We start from the raw sequence: 17,747 nt of genomic DNA, 5'->3' as shown, positions 1-17,747 counted from the left end.
ATGTAACATTAAATGATAAACTAAAAATATACGAATAATATCAACACATGGCAGAAAATAACACCTGAAATCTTAGTTTAGTAAAAAAAAATGAATGGCAAGATAAAACCATGTCACATCTTGCGATGAAATTCATCTCCACAATCATAAATATCAATTCTGACCTGGGATTTGGACCCACAATCTCTTTGTTGTTAGCGGATACATTAAACATTCTACAAACCAGGTTGGCAAATGAAAAGACATATTCAGTCTGCAGACGTAAATATGGCGGTATAATATCAAATGTAAAATAAAATGAATAAGTCGCTCAGATTATCTGAAAATTTATTTTCAATCCAATAGCTAAATTTCTTAGACAGTTGGTAAACGTACTTTTAAAGATGAAGCCAAAAGTGTCACTGGAATATTTTATTTTAATTATTTATTATATGTTATTATTATTTTTTTCCTGAACATGTACTGACACCTAGTGTCATTTTATGAAGTCACATCAAAATAAAATTAACTAAAAAACATGAGAGATGCTTAATTTACCAACAAAAATACATCAAATATAAATAACGACAACAATACCGCTAATAATAATGAAAACAACAACAATGACAAGAATCAAATTAGTAATTAGTGGTTGCGTGTGATGAAAGTTAAGTAATCGATTTTTGCGCATGATCTGTTTTTGGAAAAGCCAGCAACACAGCAGCGAAGAGAACATAAACAGAAGCTGATTTTAATGCGTCGATTTTAATTGCAAACCGAGAGCTCCGTTGCTTTATCGATCACTTTTTCATTAATTGCTGATGTGGCATTAATTAACGAACCTAGTAAGTTAATCCTTTTAGCATCTTGTTAATTCTAAAGAGTGATAAAAATTATTCCATAATAACTTGAAAGATTTTCTACTCAAATTAAAATATTTTAATTATCCGATAATCACCTAGAATGCCATTAGTCTACGAATTGTGTTAAGATATTGAACTACAAGAGTCAAGAGCAGTTCAACATTTTAAAGCGACTGTCATAGTAGCGATCTCATTATAAAATTCCGAGATAATCACATAGTTTAAAGCCATAATCCAAATATATTCAGATTATGATGGGTCAACCACTAGCGCCACCTGGTATCCATTTAAATAATTAACGTCGATTATTATAATTACGCAATTTTAAACTCTTAAAAGTTTGTTTTTAACAGTAATTCAAAGTTGTTTGTATCGTTCAAAGGACCACTTCATTTAATCCATTCTTTCCGTAATTTAGGTGATTCCATTTAATTGACAAAATTTGTGATATTTGTTTGCTTAACGAAGTCATTAGAAGGATCTTATCAAATGTTGCCGCATGCATTTCTCACATTCTTCTCTAGTTCTAAAGTAAATACTAAGAAGAAAGGGGGGGAGGAGAAAAAGAAAGTGAAAACAATTAATTTCAATGTATTCGTTTGCCGATTACCTACAGAGAACATTGATGACCGTCTTTGCTTCCGCCTGACCGAGTCGATTGGCCGCCACACATTGGTACGTGCCGGCTTTGTAGCGGGTCATGCTAAAATTGAGGGACAGTTTATCGTGTTGAGACACAACGATCTCTCCGTATCTCCATGTGAACTTGCTTGGGGGCCAAGACGATGCATAACAAGTGACTTCTTCGGGAACTTCGCCTTCTATAACCTCGATTTCCAAATCAGACACCGATACGTTTTCTGGTGGAACTATTAGAAAAATAAAGGGAAAAAAAAGAATAAAAAATGATTGAATGGAGATGCAGTTATGTCTAAGTTTTTTTTTTTTCTCTCTCTCTCCCCTAGTAAATAAAATAATTAAATTGACATTGCATACACTGAAATGTGGTATTTAACTGCATCTCAATATTTATATAATCAGCACATAATAATAATAATAATAAATTTATAACTTACTAAAGGTGTTTTTTAAACTAATCTCATAGATAAAATTAGCATTCATCGAGTCCTGTTTCTTCAATCGACCAACAATCGAATACTAAATACCAAAATTTCCACGAATAAATAACAGTGGTAGATTCAAGGTCACGAGTGTTGCCAACTCTGACGGTCTCGTGTTGCAAATGCCTTTTTAATTTAAAGTGGGCTTCACTACTCTCAGAGGCATACACTGCTTGAAAAGAAGTCAATGGACACTATAGTGTGAGGAACAAACAGCCATGCCGGACACCTTAATAAGATGTAAGGCTCCTTTCGTAGCGATGACTGCAACAATCTTACCTGGCATATTTTTTCACAAGCGTATGATTACGATCAATTTTTGGACCATTCTTCCTGTAGGCATGTAATGAGGTCCTGGACTGTGGTGGGAAGGATACCCCATCCAGTTCATCCTACAGATGTTCAGTACGGTTAAGATCAGGACTCTGTGGAAGTAAGTTAAGTGTGGTTGTGCTCGTGTCCATAAACCAGGTAGTTACAGATGCAGCCTTATGAGACGGTGCATTGGCTTTCTGATCGAAACAATGGCCAGTTCCACAGAAACGTCACAAAGTAGGAAGCATTACATTGTCTAGAATGTTCAGATACCTCTCGGAATGAATGTTCGTGGGACCACAAACAGAGGTCCGAGGCCAAACCAGGAAAATAAGACCATAACATTATACCGCACCTCCGAATTTCATAGTTGGGGTTACGAACTCCGGTAGGAGACGATCACCAGGCATCCGTGACACCCACACCCGTCTATCTGCTGGGCAGAGGGTGGAGCGTGATTTGTAACATAACACACCTTTCCAAGTCCCAGTTTAGATTCTCTTTGCATCATTGAAGACGACGAGGCATGTTGGATCGTGTAATGTGGGGCTTGTATATTGCAGTCCTACCATGGAAACTAATGTTGTGAGCCTCGGTTCCGAATGTTTTGTGCAGATTCGTGTGCCAACAGATATCAGGAACTCCACGTTCAACGTGTCGACCGACGAATGACAGTGTTCACATATTATCCTTCGTACCACCCTATAGTCACGTTTAATGAGTGTGTAGTTGACTCCGTGTGCTTCCATCTCAGTATGATATCACTGACTGGTGAACCTGGGATGATTGAATTTGTCAACAGTTTGCCGAACAGATAGTCGTGCAACATTACATCCTACCACTACCACTTCATCAGTTTCATTCTCACAGCTGTTTCACCCGGACCCAGTTTAACTGATTTGGGAGCATTAAATTCCTCCAGTTTATACCGGCTGCAAACGTGACTCGTTAGATGGCACGATGCACCTTGCTAATGGGGGATGTCAAATGACTTCTTTATAAGCAGTCTCACATCTCATTTAGAACACAAACTTATAAGACAAGCCGATTCAAATTCTCTAATAATTTAAGGGCATTTATACATATAAAAAAAAATGTTCCTTCTTTATATTTTGGAATAATTTATGCACCTCATGTTATTAATATAGGTGCACATCACCTGAAACGTTACCTAGTATCACCATGAAAAAGGTTCATTGATGATAATGCAGACTGTTTGAGTCTTATTTATTGTTGGATGTTTTGAAGAGCTTTGAAGTTTTGGCATTCAGAAAGCTTAACTGCACAAACTCTATACGTTATAAAGAACTTTTATAATATTCCTTATAATATTCAGCCAATATTATAAAATATTCTCGTGGATATTTCGAATTGGCTGAATATATCATAATTAATTTCTTATTTATGGATCTATCAGTCTTTTTCATCTTCGTCAACATTTATAGGGAGGACGGATACTTACAGATATTTAAAATTGAAAAATTCCTTATACAAAATATTTATTTTGATTAAAATCATATCAAGCAACAATAATTCATGAATGAGAATGAATACGGTTCCTGTAAATAATTGCTATTCGAAGATACATTTTCATTATCCAGAAAGCATAAGGCACTCTCCACGTTTTTTACACTTTTTATGTGAATTTCCACCCACAAAATATAATGTAAACTTGTGAAATAACAGTACTATTGGACGGCTAACATTTATCTCCAGATAACCCTACCTTAGAGACCAATAGAACTTTTTCTAACCATGTCAGGCCTCCTAATATAGAAGTGCGTTAGTCTCACAATGGACGATGAAATGTACTTATTTACTACGTAAAGACATTCAAAACAACAATGTCAAAGTGGAATTCAAACTCATAGCCTGTAGATTCATTATTATTATCATCATCAGCCATCGTCGATTCACTGCTGGATGAAGGCCTTTCCAAGATTACTCCAAAATTGTCTGTCCATGGCTCTCCTTTTCCATGTCACTCCTGCAAATCGGATGATATCATCCATCCACCGTGATTTAGGTTGGCGTAGTGGTCATTTTTCCTCTCGAGGAATCCAATCCAGTACTTCTTTTGCCCATTTTGTTCACCGTTGATCTTGTCATCGAGCAATATGCCCAGCCAATTCCCACTTTAGATGTTTCACTCTTCCTATGATGTCAGACACTTTGGTTTGATTTCTTATCCACGTATTCCTTTTGTCTTGTGATACTAAGCATACTACTTCTTTCCGTATTGAATTGTGTTGCTCTTAATTTTTTAATTTCCTTTGCATTTAGTGTCCATGTTTCACAGCTATATGTCAATACAGGAAGAATACATTGGTTAAAAACTTTTCCCTTCAGGCATAATGGTAGTAGTTGGTATTTGAATATTGAATGTAATTTTCCAAATGTTTTCACCCAAGCACTGCGTGTTTTAATTTCGTTCATGATATTTTGTTCCATTGATATATGTCGTCATAAGTATATGTAATGATCTACTTGTTTAATTTCATCATTATTGAATTTTATTATATTATATTTTATTATTCGGCTAAGAAACAATATGGGATGTAATATCCCTTAACTTAAGCAAGTCATATGTCTCCGATATGAAGCCTAAGCATAAGATTAGGACACCACTTGGCAATTCTCATATAAGGGATGTAAATTCTGTTCGCTACAAACTTGATATTACCTTGGTCTACCTACTCACTGATGACACCCCAATGAAGTGGAAACCGGTGCTGGCGGATCTGGCTTTGAGAGGCTCCACTTAGAGGTAGGTTTTTACCTGTCTCCGAGTGAGGTCACCCCTGTGATTATGGCTCTGCTTGGTGGTGAGGTGAGCCTGCCACTGGGTAGAGCCAATGCCGAGAAGTTCTTCTCGGTGAAGGGGTGAGCCTGTCATCGAGTGGAACAACGCTCAGTTGGGCGATCTTTTGGGATCGTCTTATTTTTAGAGCCCTCTTCACCTATACATAAGGTTGAAACCATTCTCTGATAATATAGAATGGTAATACAGCTCCTAGGGGCTAAGTTCACATTATGGGCAAATATCAAGAATAGCGATCGCAGCTTGCTCCACCTTTGCTATGAGTTGCCTCAGCTTGCACTACTTTAAGGGTCAGTTGCTGCTATCCAGGTATTTGCTTACGCTTGGAATCGCCGAACTTTATTTATATTTATATAGTTTCTATATTCGGCATGAAACTCTTTTGAGTTTCTTATTCGGCTAAGAAACAATATGGGATGTAATATCCCTTAACTTAAACAAGTTATATGTCGCCGAATTGAAGCCTTTGGCTCTTCATATAGCTAATGAATTTTTTTATTTCTGGTTGGACATAGCTATTAAACATAACTTGGGTCTTCTTTAGGTTTATCTTTAATTCAGCTGTTTTGTAAGCAATTTGGAGTTCTTGGATACGTGTCTGCAATTTTTGTGCGGTTGAAGTAAAGATAACTATGTCACCTGCAAAGCGCAAATGACTTAAATATCTTCCATTTATCTTCAGATCTTTCCTTTTCCAATCAAGAAATTTGAATATTTCTTCTACGCACACTGTGAATAATTTCGGAGATATTGTGTCACCTTGTCTTATACCTCTCTGTATTTCCACAGTAGAGATTTTTTGTTGGTTTCATAATGCTTTAAATATTGCATAAGTTTTTTCTGAATCAAAGGCTTTCTCATAATCAATAAAACCAAGACATAATAGTAACTGATATTACACAGTTCAATAATCTGTTGTACAACTTGCATATGGTCCATTGTGCTAAAGTTACTAAAGCCTGTAGATTGAGAGCCGATATGCTCTCCATACTACCAAACCATGCTACAAAAAAAAAAAAAAAAAAAGTCTCCATTGCATTGATATGACAAATTCTTATTTTACTACCAAAACAAACACAACCCAGCCTGACCTGAATTTGCCTTTAAGTGAGAAAGTATGTCATAATTTCGTACTAATCTGTTAGTTCTGTACACTTCACATATCCTGGCTATCACTGTGCTTTTACAGATACCTAATTAACTTATCAAGGTGCTCATTGGAAATCCATTATTAACCAAGCCTGACGTTTGTCAAGGATAGGAGAAACTTTACAGAGATATCTTAATCTAGAATGATTTAACTTGTTTGGAATGGAGATGAGATTCTTTTTTTTTTTCTTTCAAAAAGTTCGGTTTGCAACCCTATCCCCTGTACGGCAAAGAACAAACAGCCTGATAATGCTTATAACTGAATAGATCACGTGACGAAGGCTACATGACCTTCGTTGTCATAAGCAAGCCATCTGGTGCTAGAATCATTGACTAAAAATAACTACGTTTTTAATGAATTTGAAATTTTCGTCGCCTAATAATTTTTCATAGTCTTCAAGATACTACATTTCCGCAGTATCTTTTGACAAGAAACAGCAAAGAAGAAAAGAAGCTGACTTCCGTTAAATTTTGTAAACTACGAAACAGCGATAAAAGCTAGTTCCCTGATATCTTAGGCAATATGTATCTTCACCGCTGGACACCTTGGATTATTGATTCTCTGCTGCTGAAATGATAAATCATCATGGCTGCTACTTCCTACACGATTATACTTCGTTGCTTTAGACTAATCAGCTAAGATTTCCCCTTCTTTTAACACGGCCCCAAAGGCTGTTACAGTAAAGCTTTCTCGTTCCAAAATATTATCCAAAAGTGTCAAGTTGATCACACATTTTAAGCTCAAAATTACACTATTAATTTAGAAGAAAAATTAATCATTCATAACTTGTAGAAACTTTACGCAAATTCTTGTTTTCTTTTAACCGAAGATACAGCATGGGGTGGGTTATTATTCTGATTAATAGTTGTCAACAAATAAAAGCCCCTGAATCGTACACACCGATAGAAATTCCACTATCATCGAATATCATTGACCATTAGAAAATAATAACGAAAGTACAATAACGTAATTACGCGACGAAAAAACAAACAAATCGTTTTACGTGGAAATTAATGATTTGTTCGTATCCATGAATGAATAAATAACAGCCCCCCTCCTTAGAAATGGAACCCGAAAAGTGAACGCTTCCTCTGCATCCATAACCTGCAAAACCTTGACATTAACTCCATTCTGACAGAAGGATTAATCGGATTTAGATAGAAGAATAATAACAATTCTACTTTACCTAATTCTACATAATATATCTTCATGAGATACTTAAAATGGTGTAACAAGTTTAAGAAATTAGTTATGTGTATATTTTTTTATATTTTTCAAAATATGTATTTATTAAATAAAATAATTTAAATACATATGAATTATATAGAGAGATAATCGGAATTTAATACTTTACATTTAATAATAATAATTTATGTATGAAATGCATTCGTTATATGAGTCAAAAGTCAATTTAAATAAGTCCATAGATTTATGACTTTTATATATTAAAATATGGTACTGTAAAAAAAGAGTTTTAATATTAAAATATAGGAATGAAAAAGGAGAATTTAACCATTAAATATGTGAGTGAAAAAATTGGTATAATAGCCCTTTTAGAGAGCATAATGACATACATTTATAAAAACAACAGAAAAAACTGTTTAATTTCTTTGTATATATTATTTTGTAGACAATTAAGTGAACAAATCGATGACTATTTAAAATAATTCGCAATCCAGAAAAGCACTTTTAAACAACAACTGCTTTGTCATTACTTAAAATCATTATTTTTATATGAATGATTGTTCTGTCATCATGGAATATAATTCACCAATCTTAAAACTCAGAATCGTACCACATTCATCATCGTCTGTTCGGATGTCAACCCCGTTATTATTAATCAGGGATAGGTCGCCATGTCCTTAGAACTGAAATTATAAAGCGTTGAAGTCCACCTAGAATTTTACCTATTGAAAGGTAGAAGTGCGCTGTATCTCATTTTCTGCTACATGGTTTGTGTTGTTAAAGTATGCTATCTAAATTCCAAAACATATTATCATAAAAGCTTTGCTTTTTTTTTGGATTACCTAAAATAGCAGTTACGTAAAAAATTCAGAAAGTCACAAGTAGCAATAACTTCAATATTAATTGATTTTCTCAGTCGATTTTTTTTTTTTTTCGTTTCAGCTTTTGACAGTTTGTTATTAAATTCTTTAATCGTTGTTTAATTTCAATCTTTGTTTTATTAATTTCTTTATACTGGCTTAAAGGGGCGAAGCAAGAATGCTTTTCATCTTCCCCGTTATCTGTAGAGAACAGTGTAGGGATAAGTTGTTAGTGTACTACTAAAGCTCTGATCATGGCAGGAGGGTAACAGCAACAGCCGAGAACTTCATTGGCTACAGCATTGCCCCCCCCCCGATTGAGATGTATCCTTATAGTCCTTATAAGGACTGGCTTAAAGGGGCGAAGCAAGAATGCTTTTCATCTTCCCCGTTATCTGTAGAGGACAGTGTAGGGATAAGGTGTTATTGAGCTATTAAAGCTCTGATCATGGCAGGAGGGTAACAGCAACATCCAAGCCTCAGTTAGAGCTTCATTGGCTACAGCATTGCCATCCGTTACCCTCCAATGGTATGGTGGATTTTTTTTTCATATCCGATTGAGATGTAAGTCCTTATAAGGACTGGCCCAAAGGGGCGAAGCAAGAATGCTTTTCATATTCCCCGTTATCTGTAGAGGACAGTGTAAGGAGAAGGTGTTATTGAGCTATATAAAGCTCTGATCATCATGGCAAGAGAGTAACAGCAATAGCAGAGCCTCAGTTAGAACTTCATTGGCTACAGCATTGCCATCCATTACCCTCCAAGGGTACCAATTTTAGTCGCCTCGTACGACATGCATTAGCTACATTGGTGATACGTAAGTAAAGCCAATCTCTAAAAATTAAGACGATCCCTAGACCACTCAATAGTGGCCGAAAGACCGTCCATCTCAGCGTTGGCTCCACTCAATGATGGCCTTCCACCCAACACCACCACCGAGCAGAACCGCTCAAATTCCAAAGAAAATGATTCACCGACAAAGCCCCTCAGCGGGCCGTGCAGGAGAACACTTTCCCCGGAGACTCAAATTGCTCCCTTAAGGCAAAAACCTTAAGAGAGCGAACTCAAACTCACGAATCTCAGCATCCAATTAGTCGCCTCTTACGACATGCTTGGATTTACATTGGTGATACGTAAGTAAAGCCAATCTCTAAAAATTAAGACGATCCCTAGACCACTCAATAGTGGCCGAAAGACCGTCCATCTCAGCGTTGGCCCCACTCCGTGATGGCCTTCCATCCACACACCACCACCACCGTGCAGAACCGCTCATATTCCGAGGAAAAGCATTCACCGACAAAGCCCCTCAGCGGGCCGTGCCGGAGAGCACTTTCCCCGGAGACTCAAATTGCTCCCTTAAGGCAAAAACCTTAAGAGAGCGAACTCAAACTCTCGAATCTCAGCGTCCAATTAGTCGCCTTTTACGACACGCATGGATTTACGTCGGTGCTATTCTTATTCCGGCAACCACACGGGGATATTGAGATGTAATTTTTTATTATTATTCTTATTTTTACTGGCTTAAAGGGGCGAAGCAAGAATGCTTTTCATCTTCCCCGTTATCTGTAGAGGACAGTGTAGGGATAAGGTGTTATTGAGCTATTAAAGCTCTGATCATGGCAGGAGGGTAACAGCAACATCCAAGCCTCAGTTAGAGCTTCATTGGCTACAGCATTGCCATCCGTTACCCTCCAATGGTATGGTGGATTTTTTTTTCATATCCGATTGAGATGTAAGTCCTTATAAGGACTGGCCCAAAGGGGCGAAGCAAGAATGCTTTTCATATTCCCCGTTATCTGTAGAGGACAGTGTAAGGAGAAGGTGTTATTGAGCTATATAAAGCTCTGATCATCATGGCAAGAGAGTAACAGCAATAGCAGAGCCTCAGTTAGAACTTCATTGGCTACAGCATTGCCATCCATTACCCTCCAAGGGTACCAATTTTAGTCGCCTCGTACGACATGCATTAGCTACATTGGTGATACGTAAGTAAAGCCAATCTCTAAAAATTAAGACGATCCCTAGACCTTCCATCCACACTCAATAGTGGCCGAAAGACCGTCCATCTCAGCGTTGGCTCCACTCAATGATGGCCTTCCACCCAACACCACCACCGAGCAGAACCGCTCAAATTCCAAAGAAAATGATTCACCGACAAAGCCCCTCAGCGGGCCGTGCAGGAGAACACTTTCCCCGGAGACTCAAATTGCTCCCTTAAGGCAAAAACCTTAAGAGAGCGAACTCAAACTCACGAATCTCAGCATCCAATTAGTCGCCTCTTACGACATGCTTGGATTTACATTGGTGATACGTAAGTAAAGCCAATCTCTAAAAATTAAGACGATCCCTAGACCACTCAATAGTGGCCGAAAGACCGTCCATCTCAGCGTTGGCCCCACTCCGTGATGGCCTTCCATCCACACACCACCACCACCGTGCAGAACCGCTCATATTCCGAGGAAAAGCATTCACCGACAAAGCCCCTCAGCGGGCCGTGCCGGAGAGCACTTTCCCCGGAGACTCAAATTGCTCCCTTAAGGCAAAAACCTTAAGAGAGCGAACTCAAACTCTCGAATCTCAGCGTCCAATTAGTCGCCTTTTACGACACGCATGGATTTACGTCGGTGCTATTCTTATTCCGGCAACCACACGGGGATATTGAGATGTAATTTTTTATTATTATTCTTATTTTTACTGGCTTAAAGGGGCGAAGTAAGAATGCTTTTCATCTTCCCCGTTATCTGTAGAGGACAGTGTATGGATAAGGTGTTATCGAGCACTTAAAGCTCTGATCATGGCAGGAGGGTAACAGCAATAGCCGAGCCTCAGCTAGAACTTCATTGGCTACAGCATTGCCATATTTAAAGGTAAAGCCGTCTCTAAAAATTCGGACGATCCCTAGGCCACTCAATCGTGGGCGAAGGACCGTCCATCTCAGCGTTGGCTCCACTCAGTGATGGCCTTCCACCCACACGCCACCACCGAGCCGAACCGCTCAAATTTTCCGAGGAAAATAATTCACCGACAAAGCCCCTCAGCGGGCAGTGCCGGAGAACACTCTCCCCGGAGACTCAAATTGCTCCCTTAAGGCAAAAACCTTAAAAGAGCGAACCCAAAAACTTTCGAATCTCATCACCCAAGGGGGTAACAGCAACAGCCGAACCTCAGCTAGAACTTCATTGGCTACAGCATTGCCATCCATTACCCTCCAAGAGTATTGGATTCAGTCTATTCTGAGATGTAAGCCAGACATTTTACTAAATGTACTTCTAAGATGTAGTATTTTAAATGGTGTCAATATGTAAACATCAATAATATGTTTTTTACTATCATATATAACACTTATTTACAAAAAAATTATTTATTTATTTTTCTTAAGTAATTTATATATATATAAAGTTGGAAGTTTTTAAATAATACAGCACAAAGTGGAGAGGTTTGTTTTAATTCACCTTTAAAAAAAACGATAAATGAAATTTAATATAAAGATATCGGTCAGCATTTTTCTATAGCATATACTTTTTATTTATTTTAATAGCACCTTTATTAACTTCCAGATAGGCAGCATTGTCCTTATAGCTCCTACGTCCACAGGTGCTCAAAATTCCATATTTATTGTCACATGACTTTAATTAAAGCAGAGGTGTTCTTAAAGCAGGAGACGTTTAGCCTTCAAAGCATGTAGCATTCGAGTGGTTGGACTTTTAAAAATGATTTCGCTTATTACTTATAATTAGCATTTTCTAGCGTTTTAATAGCTAACATGGTTGCTTCGTTTTTTTGTTTTTTTCCCTTACCCTTGTCAAGTGCCAAAACTTAGGATATTCTCACTGCACACGGGGTATTTAAAAAAAATTAAAATAAACAAAAAGACATTCTCTAAGAAAACGCCTCTTTGGGAACTCACCTATAGGTAATTACTTTTAAAATAAGTGGCAGGAAGCATTTTTCTTCTTCTTGACTAGAAAAAGTTAGTATTAATAACCTTGGAAAGTTAATTAGAGCTGGATTAGTTTAAAAATTCTCAAACAGTTGACTTTAATTAAAGTGGATTAAACGAAAGACCAAGCCATGATTACATGCTTGCCTTTTGCACGTCCTTGGTTTTGTATTCTCATCCTCCACTCGTTCTTGAACAGTATACAAACACATCGGAAGCAGTTCTGGATGACTAAATCGACAGCAATGTCTATTTGGTTATCTATTCTTAAACGATTCAAACTTAAACATTAAACGAGAAGATAAATTTGAAACTTGGCAAATGAGATCGAATGGAAATATAAGTAGGTTCGTCTCAATTATCAAAAAAAAAAAAAATAGCGAAGAAAAAGAAAGAAGAAATAAAATAGACGCATTAAAAACTGTCAAAAGCGTGGGTGAATAAGGTAAGTAACAAATTATGAACATGTTGGGGAAAGAAAAAAGAGAAACAGAACGAAGATGTGGAAAATAAAGAAAATAATAAAGACGGAGTGGAACAGGAAAAACAAGTAGAAAACAGAGGAAAGAAGCAAAGCGTAAGAAAGAGAAAACATGAGACGAGCTAACTCCTCCGATTGAAAAGCCCTGATAAAGGTTCTTTCTGTCATAAACAGGATTCGAATGCTGATTTTTCTAACCCAATCGCTCTATAGAAACCAACTGAGTTAAAGAGGCTCAGCTGAGCAGTGGAAAGGGGGGGGGGGATGGTAAATAGCGAAAAAAAAAAGGAAATTGGAATAATAACAAGAATGAGACGAGAAAAGATAAAGGAAAACGATATAAGTATAGTGGCTCACTTATAATCAGACATAAGTGAATCACAAATAAGAAATCAGGTGAGAAATCTACGAAAAAAATAGGAAAAGAAAAGAATGAAATAGTATATGAACGAAAAAGAGATGGGAAGAAAGAATAAAATACAGGGTGGCCATAAAATAACTTTCCCTCTTTGGAGGCATCTGTAGCTAAAACCAATAAACGGAGACCAAATTTTATATTGAGACTTTTGAAGGCACGGGGAGATGAATTCCGCGAAAAAAAGATTTAGTACAAAAGTCGCCGATAGGAGAAATTTTGGCGCTGGTGGAGCCGAAAGGAGTCATATATTTGCAATAAACGCAGGTAAAAAGGACTATGCAAATTTTACTGTGCGTAAGTGACAGTAGCGCCACCAATCCCACTTAAAAAGGGATTGGGAACGTTCGAATGACTGACGAATTGTGCTCAATATGCGTCCTACCTTCCTCAGCGTGTTTTATTTGTTAAGTTGTTTTACCTTAAACAGTGCAATGCCGTAGCGTCCTTTCGGGAATTTAGAAGGCTTCATAACCTGCGTACAGGTCCTATGTCAGCTGTAGCACTGAGAGCTATGATTAAGAATTAAAATTCAAATTAAAAGAAACACACGTATTAACCACAGTGAAAATTATTTAAATGTAAATATTTCATCCTAAGTATCTTAAGACATCATCAGTTCAGTACAGTAGTTTAAAACAATAATAGGAATAACATACAGTTAGGGCGCATGATTACAATAGAATCTCATTAAACGTGCGTAACGTGTTACAGAAATATATATATATAAAAAAATAATAATTATTTAACAATTTTGTATGACAATTTCCGATACTTTAGGAATAGTAAGAACGTCGTTGCGGTTTAAGTTTGGTCTGTGTAGTAGGGCTTCAGAACTTTCTTTGTATAGACGTTCATTTATATAAAGATATATGTAAAAGTTTAGACTTTTCCCAATGGATCCTATGGTTTGGATTTTCAATTCCGTGTTGAGAGAGGCCAGATTTCTGCGGTTTAAAAAGACGAATGTGGTCTTGATGTTCCGAGATGTGTTTCTGAACAGACCTACAAAGTAAGACAATTTGCATGAGCATGGAATTTCATAAACGCCAGGCAACATAAAAGATGAGCGTTTGTCCTTAGGAGAAGGTAACAAGTTGTAAAGTTGGTTGATAGGTTTGTAAGTAGTGGCAAAATTGTATTTCTTCATAATTTTAGAAAAACGTTCGGAGATGCCTTTGACATAAGGTATGGGAATCCTATGGACTTCTTCCTGTCTGGTTTGATGTGTGGAGAAATGACTACTGATGATTTTTTGAGTTGTTTTCGGATTATATCCATTTAGGATGGCTGTATTTTTGATTACTTCTAATTCCTGGTTTAAAGATTCTTCAGAGGAGCAGAATTTGTGTGCTCTGGAAAAGTAGTAGTTGATTTAATAATGCCAGATTTCTGAGATGGATGATGAGCGGAAGAATTGTGAATGTAGCGAACTGAGAATGTAGGCTTGCGAAAGACAGACGTGGCGATGTTTAAAAAAATATGATTAAGAAGTTTGAAGAAACTGGGTCACTAGGAGTCAGACCTGGCAGAAAGAAAGGTCAGCACATTGAAAATCATGTATGTGGTCCAGGGGACCCTGATTCTGATGAATAAAACATTATTTCCTGTGAGTTCAATCACTACATTAATTTCTGTGTCTCTCGCAAGTTGTTGTTTTAGTTTAATTATTATTATTATTATTTTCATTGTAACGCGCCACACATCCAGCTGGAATGAGAGACGCGGCTGTCGCTTACGCCGGCTAAATGTTATTATTCCATTTTATCTGTCTTTAATGTAATTATCCGCTTGTTTTCGGCTCCGCCAGCGCCAAAATTTCCCCTATCGGCGACTTTTGGTACTAATTTTTTTTTTTTTTTTTTTTTCGCGGAAATCATCTCCCTATGCCTTGAAAAATCTCAATATAAAATTTGGCCACCCTGTACAATTGCGGTACGACGGAAATAAAGTATTCAAGGAGGGGCAATATACTTAAATTCGGAATTCTGAAATGTTTAGTGGAATAGATGAAGAAAAATACTATATGCCTCTCTCTCTCTCTCTCTCTCTCTTTCTCTCTCTCTCTCACATATATGCAGAGAGAGAGAGAGAGAGAGAGAAATAAATAGCATAAACAAATAAACAGAATAGAGAGTAAGTAGATATAGTGGGCCCGTAGCAGCTGAAGGCAGACATTGTAAAATATGATAACATTTTTTCGATATTCTAAAGATGAGGAGATAGACAGACAGAGAGAGAGAAAGAAAGAGAGAGTTTTTAAATATAATAAACTAAAGATCTAAAGACAAAGAATAAAATGCCAACGATCGAGTGGAAATGTATTTGTCACTCACGAGTTTAAAGATAACGTTTATGCAGGAAAAAAAAAATTCTCCAAAATTCAATTCACTGACTGTTAATTTGGTACTTTAGTGCAAAGTTGGCTTCGAGCCAAGCCAGAAATAGTGGAGTGTTCCACCCATTGATAAATGTGTCCATTTCATACTCGGTGTATGTGGTCGTAACGGTTCCTGTGGCGGTTATATATAGATACACGGATGAATATACATTTACATAACTTAAACAGCGAAACGTTACGAATCTTTTCTTGGCGGTGCAAAGATTAGGCAAGTGATTGTGACACCCAATGGAATATAAATATTCTTTCGCGAAGGGCTGACAAATCCACGAATTTCGGCACTTATCAAGACGTCAGAAAGGAAGAAGAAAAGAAAAAAGCGAATTTGTCATAGTTCGTAACGTTCCCTTGCTAGAAATGCATGATGAGGCTATCAAGTCCTTTCGCAGGCTCTCTGACATGCTTTTTTCTCAGCTAAAATGCTTGAAATTCACAAAAATTGAATCTAGGACAGCTGTTTTTATATCATCTCTATTACTTCTTTGAAAAAGTCTTTCTTACTGAACCTCAGCATTGCCATCCATTGCACGAAAACTTTGTCTAAAAGTCTGTTAGAGGATATAAATTTACTTTTATGAGACGATCGATGATGTTCGATCTCTTCTGAAATGATGAGAAAGAGAGGAAAGGTTATGCTCAGAAAACATATGATAATATTAATATGTGTATGTAACAGAGAGGAAAAAAGAAGTTGATTTCATTTGTGAAGTAAGTCAAATGAAATACTTGTTTCATATATGTTGAAATAAGTATTGATCCAGCACTATATTTCATAGAAATATATTCAATACAAATCCACTATTTTCTCTGATCTCACATTCGACCCTTCACTAGCCTGGTTATGCTAATGGATAGAGTTTATTATTTAAATTAAGGGGATATTAAATCCCACATTGTTTCAAAACCGAATAAGAAATTCAAAGATCGGAATCAAGGAGTTTCATGCCAATATAGTAACTATAAAAGTATCGGCGACTACTAGAACTAAAACACGTAGTCCAAGTACGTAGTACAAACTAGGGCAACTCGTAGCAAAGGTGGAGAAAGTTCTGATCGCTATTCTTGGTATTTTCCATAATGTAAAACCCATCTCCTACGAGATGTATGATGTTATACATTATGGTGGGAGGTCACTATCCATACCGGTTTCGATCTTTATTGAGATCTCATCAGTGAGTAGCTAGACCAAATATAATACCAAGGGTATAGCGAAAAGAACTTATATACTCTGCTATACGAGTTGTCAAAAAGGAACACCCATAAATAATTTAAAATAAAGAGCCAATAGGCTTCATTTCAGAGACGTTCTCCAACAAATAGACTGCTGGTTTTAATACGAAATGAATTTCGCAAACGGTGTTTACGAAAGTTTGGGATGTCGTGGATATGACCTTCTCCAGGCATCCCCATCGGACGAAACTTTTTGGGTGTTTCTTTGCTGCTGCTGTTCCGTATTACAGACCTCTAATGATCTTAAGATCAATCACGATATTCTTAACACCAATGAAACCTGTTGTTAATTGTCACGGTTGATGTTTAGACTCTGTACACTTTAGTAGAAGCCGAGAATGTACAGCTATCTTAGTTTCTGAGCTCCTCAGAATCCTTGTACACTCTTTTAACTCTTGGATGAGCGCTTCCATATTGAACTGTCGAGATTTTCCTACGACACTTTTCAAGCGCACTTTAGTGATGATAGCTTCTTTTCAGTTTTTTGGTTTGAAGCGATATGCTCATATTTCCATCCAAGATTAACAAAAGGATAAGCTAATGATATACCATCACACGATAACAACTGTTTGAAGTGTAATTCTTTCCCAACTGGGCACTAATAGTATAAGGATACAGTCTACGCTTTACATATTGCCAGTTTGCAGCTGAGATGTATAAGGAATAAGTACAAGTCCGATGCCAGGCGACACACGATCCATCAAACTATTAATTATTTCCTAAATTGAAGACACAGCTCTGCTTTGCACTATCTTTCATTTTGTTCTATTGAGAAAGAGAGAGAGAGTTAAGAAAAATTTCATGAAAATGAAAATTACGCTATTAATATTATTATTATTATTTCACCACAATCTATGGATGGGAAGCTACCACAACGGAGGCATTACTTTTGCATCCCTCGTATTTAGAATCATGATAAACTATCCATTTTTCACCGAGTAGGCAAACTAATGCTTGTGCTAAGAAAAACCGACTTGCGACATTAT

The 17,747-nt window shown here is 36.9% G+C and overlaps 1 protein-coding gene across 3 annotated transcripts in view; it reads right to left on the bottom strand.

The window, feature by feature from the left end:
* The window catches only part of LOC150106743 (hemicentin-2-like), a 487,441-nt gene that overhangs the window by 83,655 nt on the left and 386,039 nt on the right, over positions 1 to 17,747 (bottom strand). For all 3 annotated transcript variants that reach the window (XM_090393310.1, XM_090393308.1, XM_090393309.1), the window contains exon 9: positions 1,457 to 1,711. In XM_090393310.1, coding sequence (XP_090249436.1) covers positions 1,457 to 1,711 — 255 coding nt within the window. The remainder of the gene's footprint in view (positions 1 to 1,456; positions 1,712 to 17,747) is intronic.

This window comes from Typopeltis vanoorti, chromosome 5, assembly GCF_054136105.1.
Source record: "Typopeltis vanoorti isolate ZY-2024b chromosome 5, IOZ_Tvanoo_1.0, whole genome shotgun sequence".
Lineage (NCBI taxonomy): Eukaryota > Metazoa > Arthropoda > Arachnida > Uropygi > Thelyphonidae > Typopeltis > Typopeltis vanoorti.
The sequence above is the reverse complement of the archived record's forward strand: the minus strand, read 5'-3'. Positions and strand labels throughout refer to the sequence as shown.